At 45.9% G+C, this 13989-nt stretch overlaps 2 protein-coding genes and 1 long non-coding RNA gene across 5 annotated transcripts in view; 2 read left to right on the plus strand and 1 right to left on the minus strand.

The window, feature by feature from the left end:
- Nucleotides 1–139: 139 nt before the first annotated feature.
- C10H2orf72 (chromosome 10 C2orf72 homolog) lies at nt 140–4584 on the plus strand. 2 transcript variants are annotated; one of them, XM_086843159.1, is made up of 4 exons: nt 140–704; nt 2576–2692; nt 2735–2736; nt 3872–4095. In XM_086843159.1, the coding sequence occupies exons 1-4, from the start codon at nt 140–142 to the stop codon at nt 4007–4009; spliced, it is 822 nt and encodes a 273-aa protein (XP_086699285.1). In that variant the 3' UTR covers nt 4010–4095. The 2 variants fall into 2 exon arrangements, with proteins under 2 accessions (XP_086699285.1, XP_023801588.2); XM_023945820.2 differs by lacking the exon at nt 2735–2736 and having other exon boundaries at nt 159–704; nt 3918–4584.
- On the minus strand, nt 4585–7501 carry LOC147651321 (uncharacterized). Its single transcript, XR_015274209.1, has 2 exons — nt 7400–7501; nt 4585–6235 (listed from the first exon to the last, which is right to left on the minus strand). It is a non-coding gene; the product is annotated as an uncharacterized LOC147651321 (long non-coding RNA).
- PSMD1 (proteasome 26S subunit, non-ATPase 1) overlaps nt 5336–13989 on the plus strand; it is a 65413-nt gene continuing 56759 nt past the window's right edge. The window contains exons 1-7 of one of the 2 annotated variants that reach the window (XM_086843079.1): nt 5336–5765; nt 7848–7891; nt 8978–9051; nt 9298–9467; nt 10303–10508; nt 11729–11872; nt 12607–12833. In XM_086843079.1, coding sequence (XP_086699205.1) covers nt 5750–5765; nt 7848–7891; nt 8978–9051; nt 9298–9467; nt 10303–10508; nt 11729–11872; nt 12607–12833 — 881 coding nt within the window. In that variant the 5' untranslated portion in view covers nt 5336–5749. Of the gene's footprint in view, nt 6349–7847; nt 7892–8977; nt 9052–9297; nt 9468–10302; nt 10509–11728; nt 11873–12606; nt 12834–13989 lie in introns of both variants that reach the window. The other variant, XM_023933274.2, reaches the window with a different exon arrangement.

Consider the following 13989-nt stretch of genomic DNA (forward strand, 5'->3'; position numbering starts at 1 on the left):
AGCGGGGGGAGGGATCCTTGACACTCTCTCGCCCCGCTGCCCTAGGGTGTTGCTCTGCGTGGGGCCGGGGCTGGTTCCCCGGGCTGGTGCCGGGTGGCGGGGCGGGTGCGGACCAGTGGGCGGTGCGGAGCCGGAGAACATGCGGGTGCGGGCCGGACAGGGAGCACGGAGGGGGATGGCGGCGGCGGACGTACAGGAGCTGCGGGCGCTGGTGGAACGGGCGGGCGGCCGGCGAGCAGTACTGCTGGTGGCCGAGGTGGTGGAGGGGGCCCCGGCGGCGCCCGCGCTGGCCGCCTTCGCCCGCGACCTCCTGGGCGACGAGGCGCGGCACGCACCGTGCCCGGGGCCGGTGCCGGGGTGCCGGGCGCGGCGGGCCGCGGGCGGCGGGCGGCGGGCGCTGGCAGCGCGGCTGCTGCTGGTGCTGTGCGGCGGCGGGGCGGCGCGGGGCCGCGGGGCTCGTACCCGCCTGCGGGAGGTGGTGCGGGACGTGCGCGGCCGCCTGCCCGCGGGGCCGCCGCCCGCCGTCGTGGGCGTCCTGCTGCCCGGCGGGGACGGAGAGGACGCGGCGGTGCTGGACGCGGCGCTGCGGCGGCATTTCCCGGCGCCCGGTACGGTGCAGGCGGCCCGGTACAGCCCGGGCTGCCCCGGCGACTGCCGAGCCGCCGCCTGCCGCGCCCTGCGGGCCGCCCTGCAGCACCCCGCAGGTACCTGGGTCGGGGATCTCCTTCCTCCCTCCGTCCCCCGGAGCCCGGTTTTTAGTGGGATTTGCTCCATTTTCCTGTGGGATCTTCCCCTTCTTAGTGGAATCTACCCCATCCTCATGGCTTCTGTTCTCTCCTCATGGGATCTCCCCTGCAATTGGGTCAGGCTTTTCCCATTAGGATCTGACCATTCCTGATAGTATCTTCTCCCCACCCAATGGGATCTGGCTGTTCCCATGGGGATTGTACCACTCTGTACTGATGGGATCTTTACACATGCACAATCCCATCTGCATTTCCCCATTGAAATCTCTTTCATGCTGGTGGGATCAGAGCCTTTCCAGTAGGGTCTGCCTCTTTCTGGTGAGGTTCCCAGACCTGGCAGACAGGGCAGACCAACTTCCCAGCAGTTTGGGAAACACCAGAGTAGCTCATGGATACATGAGCTACAGGGATGTGGCAATACTGGTACTTGCCTTCAGCATCACAAGGTTGACAGAGTCTCCTGGGATCCCTGGGACATGAGGATGATTGTTCAGGTGCTTCTTTCTATCAGCTCAGCCCAGAATCCTGTATCTGAATGTTGAGGAGCTTTGAGGTGACTGGTCATGAGGGCACAGGGCTGTCTTCTGCCACCTCTCTATTACGGCACACACAGTCCTCTTTCCAGCTTCTCTACTTTCACATGCTTTTATCTTCCTCACATTGTTCCTGCTGCAAGAATTTCTGATGTGCTCCCAGACATCAGTGAATCCTCCAGTTCTGGTTGCAGCAGTCTGGTAGGACAGCAGCTGCAGAGGCAGAAAAGCATCCCTGCATACATTTTTCTGCCTTGGCACTTTGCTGGTGCTTGGCTCAGTCTATGTATTTTTGTGGCTGGCTGTGGAGAATGAGGAGCAGGAGGAGCTGGATTGGGTATTACAGCCTGATTGTGTGTGTAATGAGGACACTCATCACCTTCAGGATTCAACCTTAGGCAGGGACAACTTCTTTCTGTGCTTCTGTGAGCTTTGCCTTCCAAAATCTCCACCTGGACAGAGGGGATCCCAAGTGTAGCTGTGCCTCCAAAGAGTAGTTGAATGCTCCAGGCAGTGCACCCAGGCAGTGCACTGGAGTTTTTGTTGGCTGCCAGAAAGACACTGAGCCCTTTAGTGTTGCAATGGCTCGGTAAACTGAATGACGCTGAAGTGGTTTATCATTTGTTATCTGGTTAGGAGGTGAAAGGCTGGATGATATTTCAATGGGGGTGTTGAACTGCTGCTGCTGGAGACCACATAAAATATGCTGCTGTAGTATTTTACAGGCTGCTGTAATGTTTTACTAAAATGGCTTGAAAGTCTGTAGTAACTTAGTTGTCTTCTAGAATAATTACTATACATTGACCACACGCTCTCTGCAATTTGCCAGCAATTACAGCTGCAATTTTCAGTGTGCTGCTGTGCAGTCTCCATGGGAGGGAGGAATTACTTAATAAAGCAGGTGAACAGTAAACAGGTTGATGTGTGACAATGCAAAAGAAAAACTTCCTTCTGTGGAAATTCTCTAACTGTGTCAGTCCCCAGCCTCTCCACATGCGCCAGCTGAGCTCCTGCCAGGTTTCTTGCTCACTCTCGGCTGCCACATCTAGGTTGGTTTTGGCAGCAAGGTGGCAAAGTAGAAACTGACACCAGGGACAAATTTCCAGGGTAGCAGAGAGGTTTCAGCCAAAAATAAGAATTTCCAGGAGTTTCTCTGTACTTTCCAGTGGTGGGCTTTGTGGAGCCTGGTGTTGTTGCTAGGACCTGGTTTTGCTGCAAGGCTCATGGAGGGAGAGGTGACGAAGCAACAGGGCTGACCTGATACCAGTCTGAACTCATCTTCTCTGGTTTATACAGAAGACATAAAAAACAGGGAGAGGTGGAGGCTCCCATCCTTCTTGAAGTGCATTTCTTGGAACCAAAGGAGCTGGAGAAAAGATCATGAAGCAAAAGCTGAAAACAACATTCATGAAGGTATGCCCAGCTCTCTCCCTTGTACTCTGCTGTGATTGTCAGAAGTTCCTCATGATTCCCTGGTGGTTCTGGTGCCCAAACCCCTTGCTGGTAGCCTTTTCCAGATATTTCCAGCTCTGCAGTTGACCTTGCTTCCCTGGCTGTGGTTTAGCCCAAACCTGAAGACGACCACCATGTGTCTGCTTTGTTGCCATCTCCTTGTTTTCTGATCTTTTGCTTGTCTAAACAAAACCCGGCTGAATCTTGTGCCCAAATACAACCCTGGAAGCACTGCTGAACTCAGCTGCATTTTGTTTGAATAGACGTTCTGGAAGCAGAACTACTCTCTGTCTAAGCAATGAATTGGAAGCATCCTGATAATATGTGATGTTTTCTGCAAACGGGTGCAAGGAGTGTTCCCAAACCATTTGCTTTTGGGGGTGGCAGAGAGAAGGGAGAGGGCAGCCAGCTGTGGGCTCCCCGATTTAAAGGAAATTGTTCAGGTAACACATAGCATAGCATTCAGCCTTTGTGCATGGTTGGCACTTTGGCTTGCACTTCCCAGCAGTGATTTTCTTTTTGCAGGAGTGCCTCATGCAGGAGGCTACAAGGTGTAGGGATCCAGATTGTACTATGAAGCACAAAGAGGAGGGAAAGCTCCTTCACTGTAAAAATAGAATAGAATAGAATAGAATAGAATAGAATAGAATAGAATAGAATAGAATAGAATAGAATAGAATAGAATAGAATAGAATAGAATAGAATAGAATGTTGTATTTTCATTTGAAAGGAACCTACAATAATCATCTAGTCCAACTGCTTGAGCACTTCAGGGCTGAACAGATTTTAAAGGATATTATTAAGGACTGAAATGAATGCCCAATTTATGCAGCTATGAGACATATGAGATTGTGAGACCCACCCTCCATGGTCAGAAAACTGAAGTGCCTGATCTTGCTGTCAGCGCCAGGCAGGCGATACCCTCTGGCCATGCAACTTGTTTTGAGATTGCTGAGACTTCAGGAGGCCAGGACCTGGGCCCTGTGCTCCTTTGCTCTGTTTGCTGAAGCAATGTTGAGTTTGTAAAACAAAATGAAAATCAGTTTGGAAAAAAAATCAGCTGTGCTTAGGTTTTGAGTAGATATCAATTGATTCAGCCCATGCTTTCTTTTTATCTTAAGTTGCATTTTCCAGGAGGAGGGGTTTTCCATTCAGATCTGCCTCGACCTCTTTCTTTGCCCTGCAGGTGACCTGCAGGACCCTGAGGAAGAAGTGGCTCTGGCCAGCCTTTCCCCCAACGGAAACTGCGAAGAAACTGCTGGAGGCACAGGCACCTAGAGCTGCTGGGCATCCAACACAGTCCACATCCCAGATCTGCCCAGTGGATTTGATGCAGTGGGAGGAGGAGCTGGTGCAGGCCCTCTCCTTCAAGGACACACACCTCCAGGAAAAAGCTGCTTGGCTGAACTCATCAGGGTCTTTTGTAGCTGCCACCAGTCCCTGGGGTCTGTGCCAGAGAGCCATTCCCTGCTGTGCCCTGCTGCCCTGGGGCACCTGGAGCTGCTGCTGGACACTGGGCTTCAGAGAAGCCCTTCGGGGATGTACCCCACATCCTGGGCAAAATGACATTGGGACTTTGAGTGTGAAATGCAGACACCTGTTTGAAGAATGAGAAATGTTTTCTAATTCTGAACAAAGTTCCCTGCTGAGGTTGCTGGGGCTGGCCTCCCTGTCAGACCGATTCTGCTGCCTTGTTTTCCTGCTTTATTGGTGCTTGGAAGAGCCAATAAAACCCCTGCAAGAGACTGGTGCAAGTGGATGAACCGCCCAGGCTTTAAGAGGTGTAAGCAAGAATACATTTGACCAAAAGTATTGTTTTCCTTTGACTGAAGAATAAAAGTGACTTGAATTACTTTTTTTTTTTTTCCTTTTCTGTTTTTACTATCTGTGCACTTGGAGGTGTAAGCAGATAGTTTTACATGTTTAATTGATTGAATAATTTAAGGGCACTATTACATGCTTGCTGTATAAAGACATTTAATTTCCAAATTGGAATGTGCTTGTTTGCCATGCTGTTATCCTTAAAGTAGCATTATGCATAGCTTAACTCATATTTATCATGGCTTGAAAAAACTGGATATTGGGATGGAATGGAAGAGACCCCAGTGTCCGATACGCAGAAGATCAGCAGAACTGAGTGTAGCCCAGCTGGGGCAATGGAGAAGGCTGGAGATCTTCCCAGTTGTCCAAGAGTGGAGCAGCCCCTCTTGGCATTGTGGGTAGAGGTTTGACAAGTTTTCATTAATAACTTTCATTAATAACTTTCACTAACTCATACCATTATGCATCCTCAAGGAATTAAAGCACTTTACAGGGTATTTCTTCCTGTTCAGTAGCAACAAGGAGGAATCGATGCTGCCGAGGTCTGGGCACTTTGGTCTCTTGTTTGGTCTCATCGTTGCTCCTGAGCTGGACTTTCCCTGGTGCAAATCCACCAGCCTGGGTATCCCATCTGTCTTGCGCCGCAGAAGCGGCCGGCAAGAGGTGCTACACCCATGGGATAAAATCGCCGATCCTTGCACTGTCATGGGACACGCTGTGCCCCTAAAGATGCCCGGCCCACTGCGGGCGGCCTGTCCTGGCGGGGGGAGCAGCCGCTTCTCTGGGCACGGCAGAAACGCGGGCACCGGCGGGGTCACTCGTGGGGAACCGGCCCCGCGGTCCCACTTGCCCAGGCAGTGGTGCGGGCGGTTTGCCGGAGCGGGAGGCCGTGAGGAGCCCGTGAGGGATGTGCGGGTGCCCCGAGAGGCCCGCGGGGGTCCGTGAGGGGCCCCGGACGGGACGAGGCCCCCGGCCGTAGAGCTGCCCCGCTCCTGCCTGCCTGTTTCTCCGCCGTCCCGCGCAGGCGATCACACGGGCACCTTTCCGGAGCCGCCGGAAGAGGCCCTTGGCGCCACTTCCGGGCCGGGCAGCGGCGGCGGCGGCGGAACCGCGGTTGGGCCGGACCGGACCCGACCTGACCCTCCCGGACCCTTCGGACCTCCCCGACCTCCCCTCCGAGGGCAGCCGGGCGGCATCATGATCACCTCGGCCGGTGAGGCAGCGTTGCGGGGCGACGTTGCCCGCCGGGGTTTCGCTGAGTCAGGGCCGTGACTGAGCGCCGCCGCGGCTCCGCGGGGCCGCCCGTCACGGGGCTCCCCCGCCCCGGGCACCCTCGGACGGCAGAGAGAGGCCACCCCGGTGCCCGGCTCTTGAAGCCCGGTGCCGTGTCCGTCTCCTGCCGGTGTCCGACGAGGGCTCTGGTGGCTTTGAGGGTCCCGGGCGGGGGCACGGGGGTCCCGCGGTGGTAGCGAGAGGGTTCAGCTGCTACAAGTGAGCGGCGCATTTTCGGTGTAAAACCGGAGGGCACTCGGGAGGTGCAGCAGGGACTTGAGAGGTTAAAGAGGAAGGAGTTTGGAGTTCAGAAACGCAAATGCCTTGCAGTGGAAACGTCGGTCTTAGTGTGGGATAATGAAGCGTGTGAGGAGTTGGATGTTACGCGATGTTTGTGCATCTATTGGGAACCTGATGGTGTAAAAAAATATGGAAGGTACTATGAGTAATACTCAGACCAGAAATTAAAATGTGGCTGATTGTGGCTTGGCGAGAGAAGCACTGCAGTGAGTGGCAATGTCCAGGTAGCTTTCTCTTCCTGAACCCTTTGCTTTGTTTGAGTTTTTATCTTAATTGAGAAAATGTAGCAACTAATTTTAGAGGCATTTAAAAAATGCAAAAATGGTATGTGGGAGGAGGTATGTAGGTGATATGTAGGAGTGAGATTGCATTCTCCTGATAGATCAGGTAAATGCAGGAACTTCTTTAGAAAAAACAAACAAAAAAACTCAAAGTAAACGTTTGGTGCAGAGATAGAGGAAACAGCTGGAAAGAGCTGGAAGTGGGACAGCTGCTGAATATGCCTTCTTTGCCTAAGAACCACATTGGTGTTCCTTCAGTTCCTGCTATTGATGGATGTGTGTCTAAGCTGGTTTTAAAAACAATACCTTATAAAGGAGGTTCTGTAACTTCATTAGGCAAAGGAATAAATGTGTTCTTGTGAGCAAACTTTTAGGACCATCAAAGCTCATTCTTTGAGGCTTCACTAAAGTTTGGTGTTACTGTTCCTATTAACATCTGACACAAAGATCAGATTATTTCCTTCCTCGTGGCAGCTGCTCTGAACTCTGCACCCTTCCCAGGTGTCTGTAGACCAACCAGTTACAAGCCTCCAGTCACCCTTCAGGAGCTGACTACCAGAGCTCCCTGTTCTTACTGGCCAGCTCCAAACACCCTGGTTTGCTCATGACTCAAATGTGGTGCCCAGCACTGGGCTCTGGCCAGTAGGTGCCAAGGGAAGGGAAGGTGTCTCATGCATCTGCCAAGAACTGCTCTCCCTTATACTTCTGTGTCAGGTTCTCTGCCTCCCACTGCAGCCAAATAATATTGATCATATTTCATCTTAACCCTCTGTACTGTTCAGATTCTATATTTGTACATTTTGTTTTGGCCCTGCACATGCTCCTTTTAGATTTATGAAGATCTTTTGGAAGCCCAGTTCAGCCCTCCAAAGGCTTGCTGGCCTTTCCAGTTTCATGTGTTTTTTCGGATTTAAAGAAGTTGTCAAGCTGTACAACAGATTAAAAATGTAAAGCAGTGAATTGTGTGGGACTTTGATCAGATCATATTCCAAACCTTTCCGTTGCATCTTTGCAGTCTGCAGTGAAACCACCTATCCCTGGTCTTCAGATTAAGCTCCTGTGAACCTCTCGGTCATGTCAGTTAAACAGTATTTCTGTAACTGTACAAATGTTCTGGGACAGGATCAGCAGTCAGAAGCATAAAGCTGCGAGGTACATCTCCTCTTATCCATGAGGCCAGTTTCCTTGGCATGGAAAAATTCTTTATTTTCCCCTAGAAAGGATCATCTTTTATAAATAATGTACCTTTTCAGTTTTAAATTCTGAACTATTTTACATTATATTTAATACAAACTTGAATCTGAAATTTGAAGTTTTATACTGAAGGTTTAAAATCAGCATTCCAGAGACAGCCTTCTTTCCTGTTCTGTTGGTTTTGAACTAAATGAGAAGGTTATTTTTGATACAGAGAAACTGAAAGTAACTATGATTTTGTTTTGCAGCTGGAATTATCTCTCTTTTGGATGAAGAAGAGCCCCAGCTCAAGGTAAGCTTTAATATCTGAGAGCAAGTAACAGCAAATGCATTATGTGGAGAGCTTAAAATCAAAAAGGAACAGACCTCAGTAATTTATGGTTGAACAGAAACAAATGGGCACCAAATTGTATCTAGCCTGAAAGCTAAAATAAAAGGTTTAAATAAATATTATAAATTATTATAATTTATAATATTATATATTATACACATTATTTTATATATTTATTATATTATAGTAAAATATTGCAAATGTTGTTTTGAGCATGGATCAAACAGGAGTTTCAAATGCAAAAATCTCTGTTCATGAAAGCTCCCATCTCTCTAGTGTTAGTGGGGCTTTGTTACTTAAAATTGTTCCAGGGTCTGCATTTTGAATATGGAAAATTCAAAGCTGAAGAACAGCTCAGGTTTTTAGAATAATTTAATTAATAGTTTAAGGTTTTAGAATAATAGAACAAAATCACAGTTACAGTTTTCACTTGGAAAAAAAATCACAGTAATAGTATGAGAAGAAGAAAACAACAACAACAGAACTTTCCAGTGCACAGAGAGTATGAATCTGCAGAACACCCAACACTCAGAGTGGTAGTGTGTTGATGGAACATGCACTTTACAATATTTGCAATTTCTTAACTGTTTTTCTTGGATACAAACATAGGTAGTGATGGATCTGAATGATCCCTGATTTTGCTGCAAATGGATTTAAGTGGGCTGATTGTGGTTTGTTTATCATCTGAAGTACTGTGTCCATATAGATAAAAAGAGCTGGCTGCTGTAGGCCACAGCTTGATTCCATGTGCTACACCAAGGTAGTCACAATTTAACCTATCAGACATGTCAGCCAGTCTCTCATCAGAGGCAGGCCATGGAAATGAATGCTAGAATTGTCTTACCTGTGAAATGAACAACTCTTTATTTGCAAAAGACTTGCAAATATTAGTGAATGCTTGCAAGGATATTTTAAAATAGAATTTGCTGTTGAAATGGGTTAGTGTTTATGGTATTCATCCTAGAATGTACTTAATTTTTACTGGGGAAAGGTGGTAAATGCATTTTTAATATAATATAACTTTTTTTTTTTTTTTTTTTTTGGTAGGAGTTTGCTCTTCACAAGTTGAATGCTGTTGTCAATGACTTCTGGGCAGAAATCTCTGAGTCAGTGGACAAAATGTAAGAGAAGACACTTAATACTGCTTTAAAAGAACATGAGATATGAAGTGCATGTAGTTCTGATTTCTTGACAATGGCTAATATAGCATGTAGCTCCATATTTCCTAGAAAGCTTTAATGTGTGTGGAGGTGGGGTTGGAGCTGTGGTCCCAAAGATGCAAGTTCAGTGAAGCTTGTACTTGAGTCATATGGCCTTAAAGAGATGTGAGCACACAGAGCTGATGCTCTTCTCTCCCTCCTCTGCAGTGAAGTTCTCTATGAAGACGAAGGTTTTCGGAGCCGCCAGTTTGCTGCTCTGGTTGCTTCTAAAGTTTTTTACCACCTGGGAGCCTTTGAGGAATCCCTGAACTATGCCCTGGGAGCTGGTGACCTCTTCAATGTCAATGACAACTCGGAATATGTGGAGACCATCATTGGTAAAGAACTGTTACTGCAAAGGAAAAGCTCTTGTGTTGTCAAAGCTGTTGTAACTTCGAAAGTTTACATGGTTTAGTTTTTTTCTCTGTATTCTTCTTGCTGTCTTTGTGTTAATTTAAACCAATGCTGCAGCTAATTTTACCTAGTTTATTTGTATTTCCTTATATTTTGTGATTCTGTAATGAAACTGACTTTGGAGTTCTGGAGGTTTTTTCCTATTTTTAATCCTTATCGTACAGTGAATTCCTAATAAGAAAATTGCTTTGGTTGTTTATTGTCCTTTGCCTGATTTGTATGCTGATGTTATTATCAATTTCAGCATGACTTTGGAAATAATTGACTGGTAAGTGTAGCTGCACACCTAATTTAGAGGGACAGTTGTGTTTATCCACCCACAATAAGATGGCAAGTCAGCAGTTGACTGCAGGTATAATTTGAATGCCTTTTAAAAAATCTCATCTGCTGGAGTCACTTGTTTTGTACAGCATATGATGGAGTTGGGCTGGCTTTCAGTCTCCCCAGCTGGTGTTTGCAGTGGAGCTAGGAAGTCTCCTACTGCTGTTTTCTCATTTATTTAACATGATGCTTGAACAAAGATCGTATCCTTGATTTATTTTTAAAATACCTACCTGATTTCAGCACTAAAATCAGAGTTTATTAGGAGATAATAGTGTTTTCCACTATTATCTGTCTATGACTACACAAATGTGTAATTTCCCATACCATACTTGGTGGTAGAACATGTTCACACACATGCTGGTGTCTTCATATGTACAAAACTGCAAAAATCTGAGGACTTGACTTTTCCCCCATATTTGTTCATTATCTCTTCAGCAAAATGTATCGACCACTATACCAAGCAGTGTGTGGAGAATGCAGAGCTGCCAGAAGGGGAGAAGAAACCCGTGGATGAGAGGCTAGAAGGGATAGTGAATAAAATGTTCCAGCGGTGCTTGGATGACCACAAGTACAAGCAGGCCATTGGCATCGCTCTGGAGACACGCAGGCTGGACATCTTTGAGAAAACCATCCTTGAGTCGGTATGTGCAAGAGACAGGAGGTGCCTGTAGCTAGGCTTTTCCAGGTATGGATCCAGAAGTCAAGTGCAAGGTCCATGTTGCTGTGGAGCTTGCCTTGTTTTATATGAACAGAACGAAAGATAAAACTCAGGGGTGTTCAGTATGTTCATGAAAAGGAGAGCCACTCAGGACTATCAAGTATAGGAAGATCCCCCCTACCTTTAGGAAATCTTTGAGCTACAAGTTTATGGGAAAACATTTCCAGGAAGCTTGGCTATGTGCCCTCTTCTTAAGGTATTCCCTGTCAGCTACTGGCAGAGATACGATACTGGCATAATGTAAGAACAGCTCTTTTATTTAGTTGTGCCTTTCATCTGCTGTAATTCACTGTGGGAAGGGATCCTTAGCGTTGGGTGATTTATTAATGACAAGCAAAAGAAAAAGCTCCAGCAGGTGGGTGAGCTGCTCTAATTTTCAGTGACTGTGGCCTGCCCTGACTCCAAGGTGGTGCACTTTAGCTTTAAAATCTTTCACTGAGGGTTTAAGGTAAGTCGTGTTAGTGGCAGTAAGAAGCAGGCCTGTAGTCATTTGCAGCAGCTCAGCAGTTGTGTGCAATCTCGTTATGCTGCAGTATCACAAACATATGCCAGACACATAGCTTGAATTCTTAAAATTTTACTGCTTTTAGTTTACAGCTTTTACATACGTTTGGATGTCTCCCATTTCTGTGTATGAGTGATAATCATAAGGCATCCATCTTGCTTTTTTTTTTCCCTCTTTGTTGTCCTATGCATTTAATAACTTGCTAATTATAAATCCCTCATTCTGAATTACCTTTCTGAGGTATACTAACCACATCAGTTTCTCAGGCTTGATCTTTTCTTGGGGCATGGTTTGTTTTGCTGACATTTTATGTTAGTGCAGTGAGTTTCACTGCATTCAAAACTGATTGTTTGAACAAGAAGGGTGAAGGGTAGATAGGTATTGTACCTTTAAGTTAATATTTTGCATGCTTTAACTTCTGAAGTAAATACTGGTCCTGCATGATTTTGGTAGTGTTTTTTCTTTGAACTGCAATGCGCTTGTATATAAGCTTTTCTGAAAATAGGAAAGGAAGCTGTGAAGATTTATATGCATGTTTGGTCTACTTTTTAAAACAGAAAAAGAGAGGAAAATAAAGCTACCCTAAATCCTGTTTGTCAGTCTAAACCCACATTTGATATCGCTGAATTTTATTTCAGAATGATGTTCCTGGGATGTTGGCCTACAGCTTGAAGCTCTGTATGTCTTTGATGCAGAATAAACAGTTTCGTAATAAAGTCTTGAGAGTTCTAGTTAAAATCTATATGAATCTGGAGAAACCAGACTTCATCAATGTATGCCAGGTAAACTTTTCAAAGTCATGTTTGAAGATAATAAAAAGTTACTCTTCTTTAGGTATATTTGGCGTGACATCTACCTGTTCTCTGTCTTTTGTTCAGTTAAATGAAATATCTTTTCCTGGTTGCGTGCTTCCAACATATATCAGAGTGAGACCAACTTGAAAAAGAGATGTAAAGATTGCATATTTGGTCAATTTATAGAGAAAGAAATCCGTTCAAAGGCAGTTTGAGGACACAGACAACTCTGACAGAATATTTTAAGCCTATGTAGGGAGTATCAGATGGTAGGTTCACAGCTTGGAATTTTGTTTATTCCTCACAAGAACATTTCCAGTACTTTTATTTTTTGGTAAGCCATTGTCTGAAAGTGTTTAGAGAACCAGTTGTGAAGTTACTCAGATGTTCTCAGATCTTTGCCAGTCTTGGTATGTCACGTACATGTGACTCAGTGTTATGCCTGTTTCATTTCAGCTGAGACATCGCTACAGAATGACTGGTGCTTCTTCAATATGCTTTTGAAATTTCTGTGTCTAGTAGGACAAGTCTTGTTTTTCTATGAAAACTCTTCTGAGTTTTCTATTGTCTTCAATGAAAGAGAGGAAAGTTTTCTTTTTTTGAAGGGGGTGTTCTGTGGAAGCAGCAGATGAGGGCATTGGAGTGTGGCCTTTCTTATTCTGAAGTATCTAATGTCTTCTCCTTTTTTTTTTTCCCCCTGTTCTTCCCTTTCTCCTGCTCAGTGCCTGATATTCCTGGATGACCCACAGGCTGTGAGTGACATCTTGGAAAAATTGGTGAAGGATGATAACCTTCTCATGGCCTACCAAATTTGCTTTGACCTGTATGAAAGTGCGAGCCAGCAGTTCCTGTCTTCTGTCATCCAGAATCTCCGCACAGTTGGAACTCCCATTGCCTCTGTGCCTGGGTCCACCAACACCGGCACTGTCCCTGGATCAGAGAAAGACAGGTGGGGAGATGGACTTGAGAGGTGATGAGGTCTTTGGCTCCAGTCCTGCTCTAAGGGCACCTCATATTCCATGTATGGATGCTTTTTACAAGCTATGGAGTTACTCCCCTTTATTTAAGTAACAGTCAGGACATAATATTTACTCAAAACAAAATTGTGTATTCTACTGGTTTTTAAAGGGATTTTTCTTTGCAGTTGTGATAAGCACAGAGCAGTTATACCAGGGCTCAGCTAATGAACAGTAATTCATTAGTCCATGGCATGAGTTGCTCGGGAATGCTGATTCTATGTGGTCTTGACAGCAACTTGCAGAGCTAAAGAAGGGGGGAGTTCAGGGAAAAAGCTCTTCACAGCTATGTGCAAGTTTGGTTTCACATGACAGCTTGTGGGAAGAGTGAGCTCAGATGATACTATGGTGTCAACAGACCCTTTTGTACTTGCAGTTCAAAAGAGCTACTTCAAACCTACTTTGAGTTTTTAAAAACATATTCAGTGATCAGTATCACAGATTTTAACTGCAGGAAGCTGCTGCTAAGAAAAATCTAAGTTGGCATTAACCATTCCATCATCTTTATTTCTTCTTTTAATGACTTACAGGAGAATTGGCCAGTCTATGCTAAGGTTGCTGCCCGACTCAGGAGCAGCATGGAAGAAGTTTGTTCTCCATCTGCTCTGTAATCACCATAGAATGCTTACTGGTACTTTCACCAGAGCTCTCATGTCTGTGCACAACCCGCTCCCTGCACTCTTTTGATAGTGTGTAGTGGAGAATCCCACCTGGATTCAGTCTGGTTGAATATAAGGGTTTATCCAGCTGTGGAGCTGAGTATAAATACTTCTGAATCAGTAATAGAGGCATGGCAAGTATTTTCCTCGTTCTCTCTTCATTTCCAATGAAATAAAAGGAATCACAGAATAATTTTTGCCAGCCTGTAAAGCACTAGAACAAGGTGCTCACAGCAGCTTAATATGTTACATTTCCATGTCAACACTCTAGGATCCATGCTAGTACTGACAAGTGCAAGGCTTCTAGGGGAGGATATCATTATCCTTGGTGCCTTGTTTGTTGATCTTGTTTTCTCACCTGTGTCTGTTCATTCCCTACAAGCATCTTTATATTTGTTGTGTCTGTAGATGGAATAAGAGAGTAGAGTTT

Source organism: Cyanistes caeruleus, chromosome 10 (genome assembly GCF_971803275.1).
Source record: "Cyanistes caeruleus chromosome 10, bCyaCae1.hap1.1, whole genome shotgun sequence".
NCBI classification, from domain to species: Eukaryota; Metazoa; Chordata; class Aves; order Passeriformes; family Paridae; genus Cyanistes; species Cyanistes caeruleus.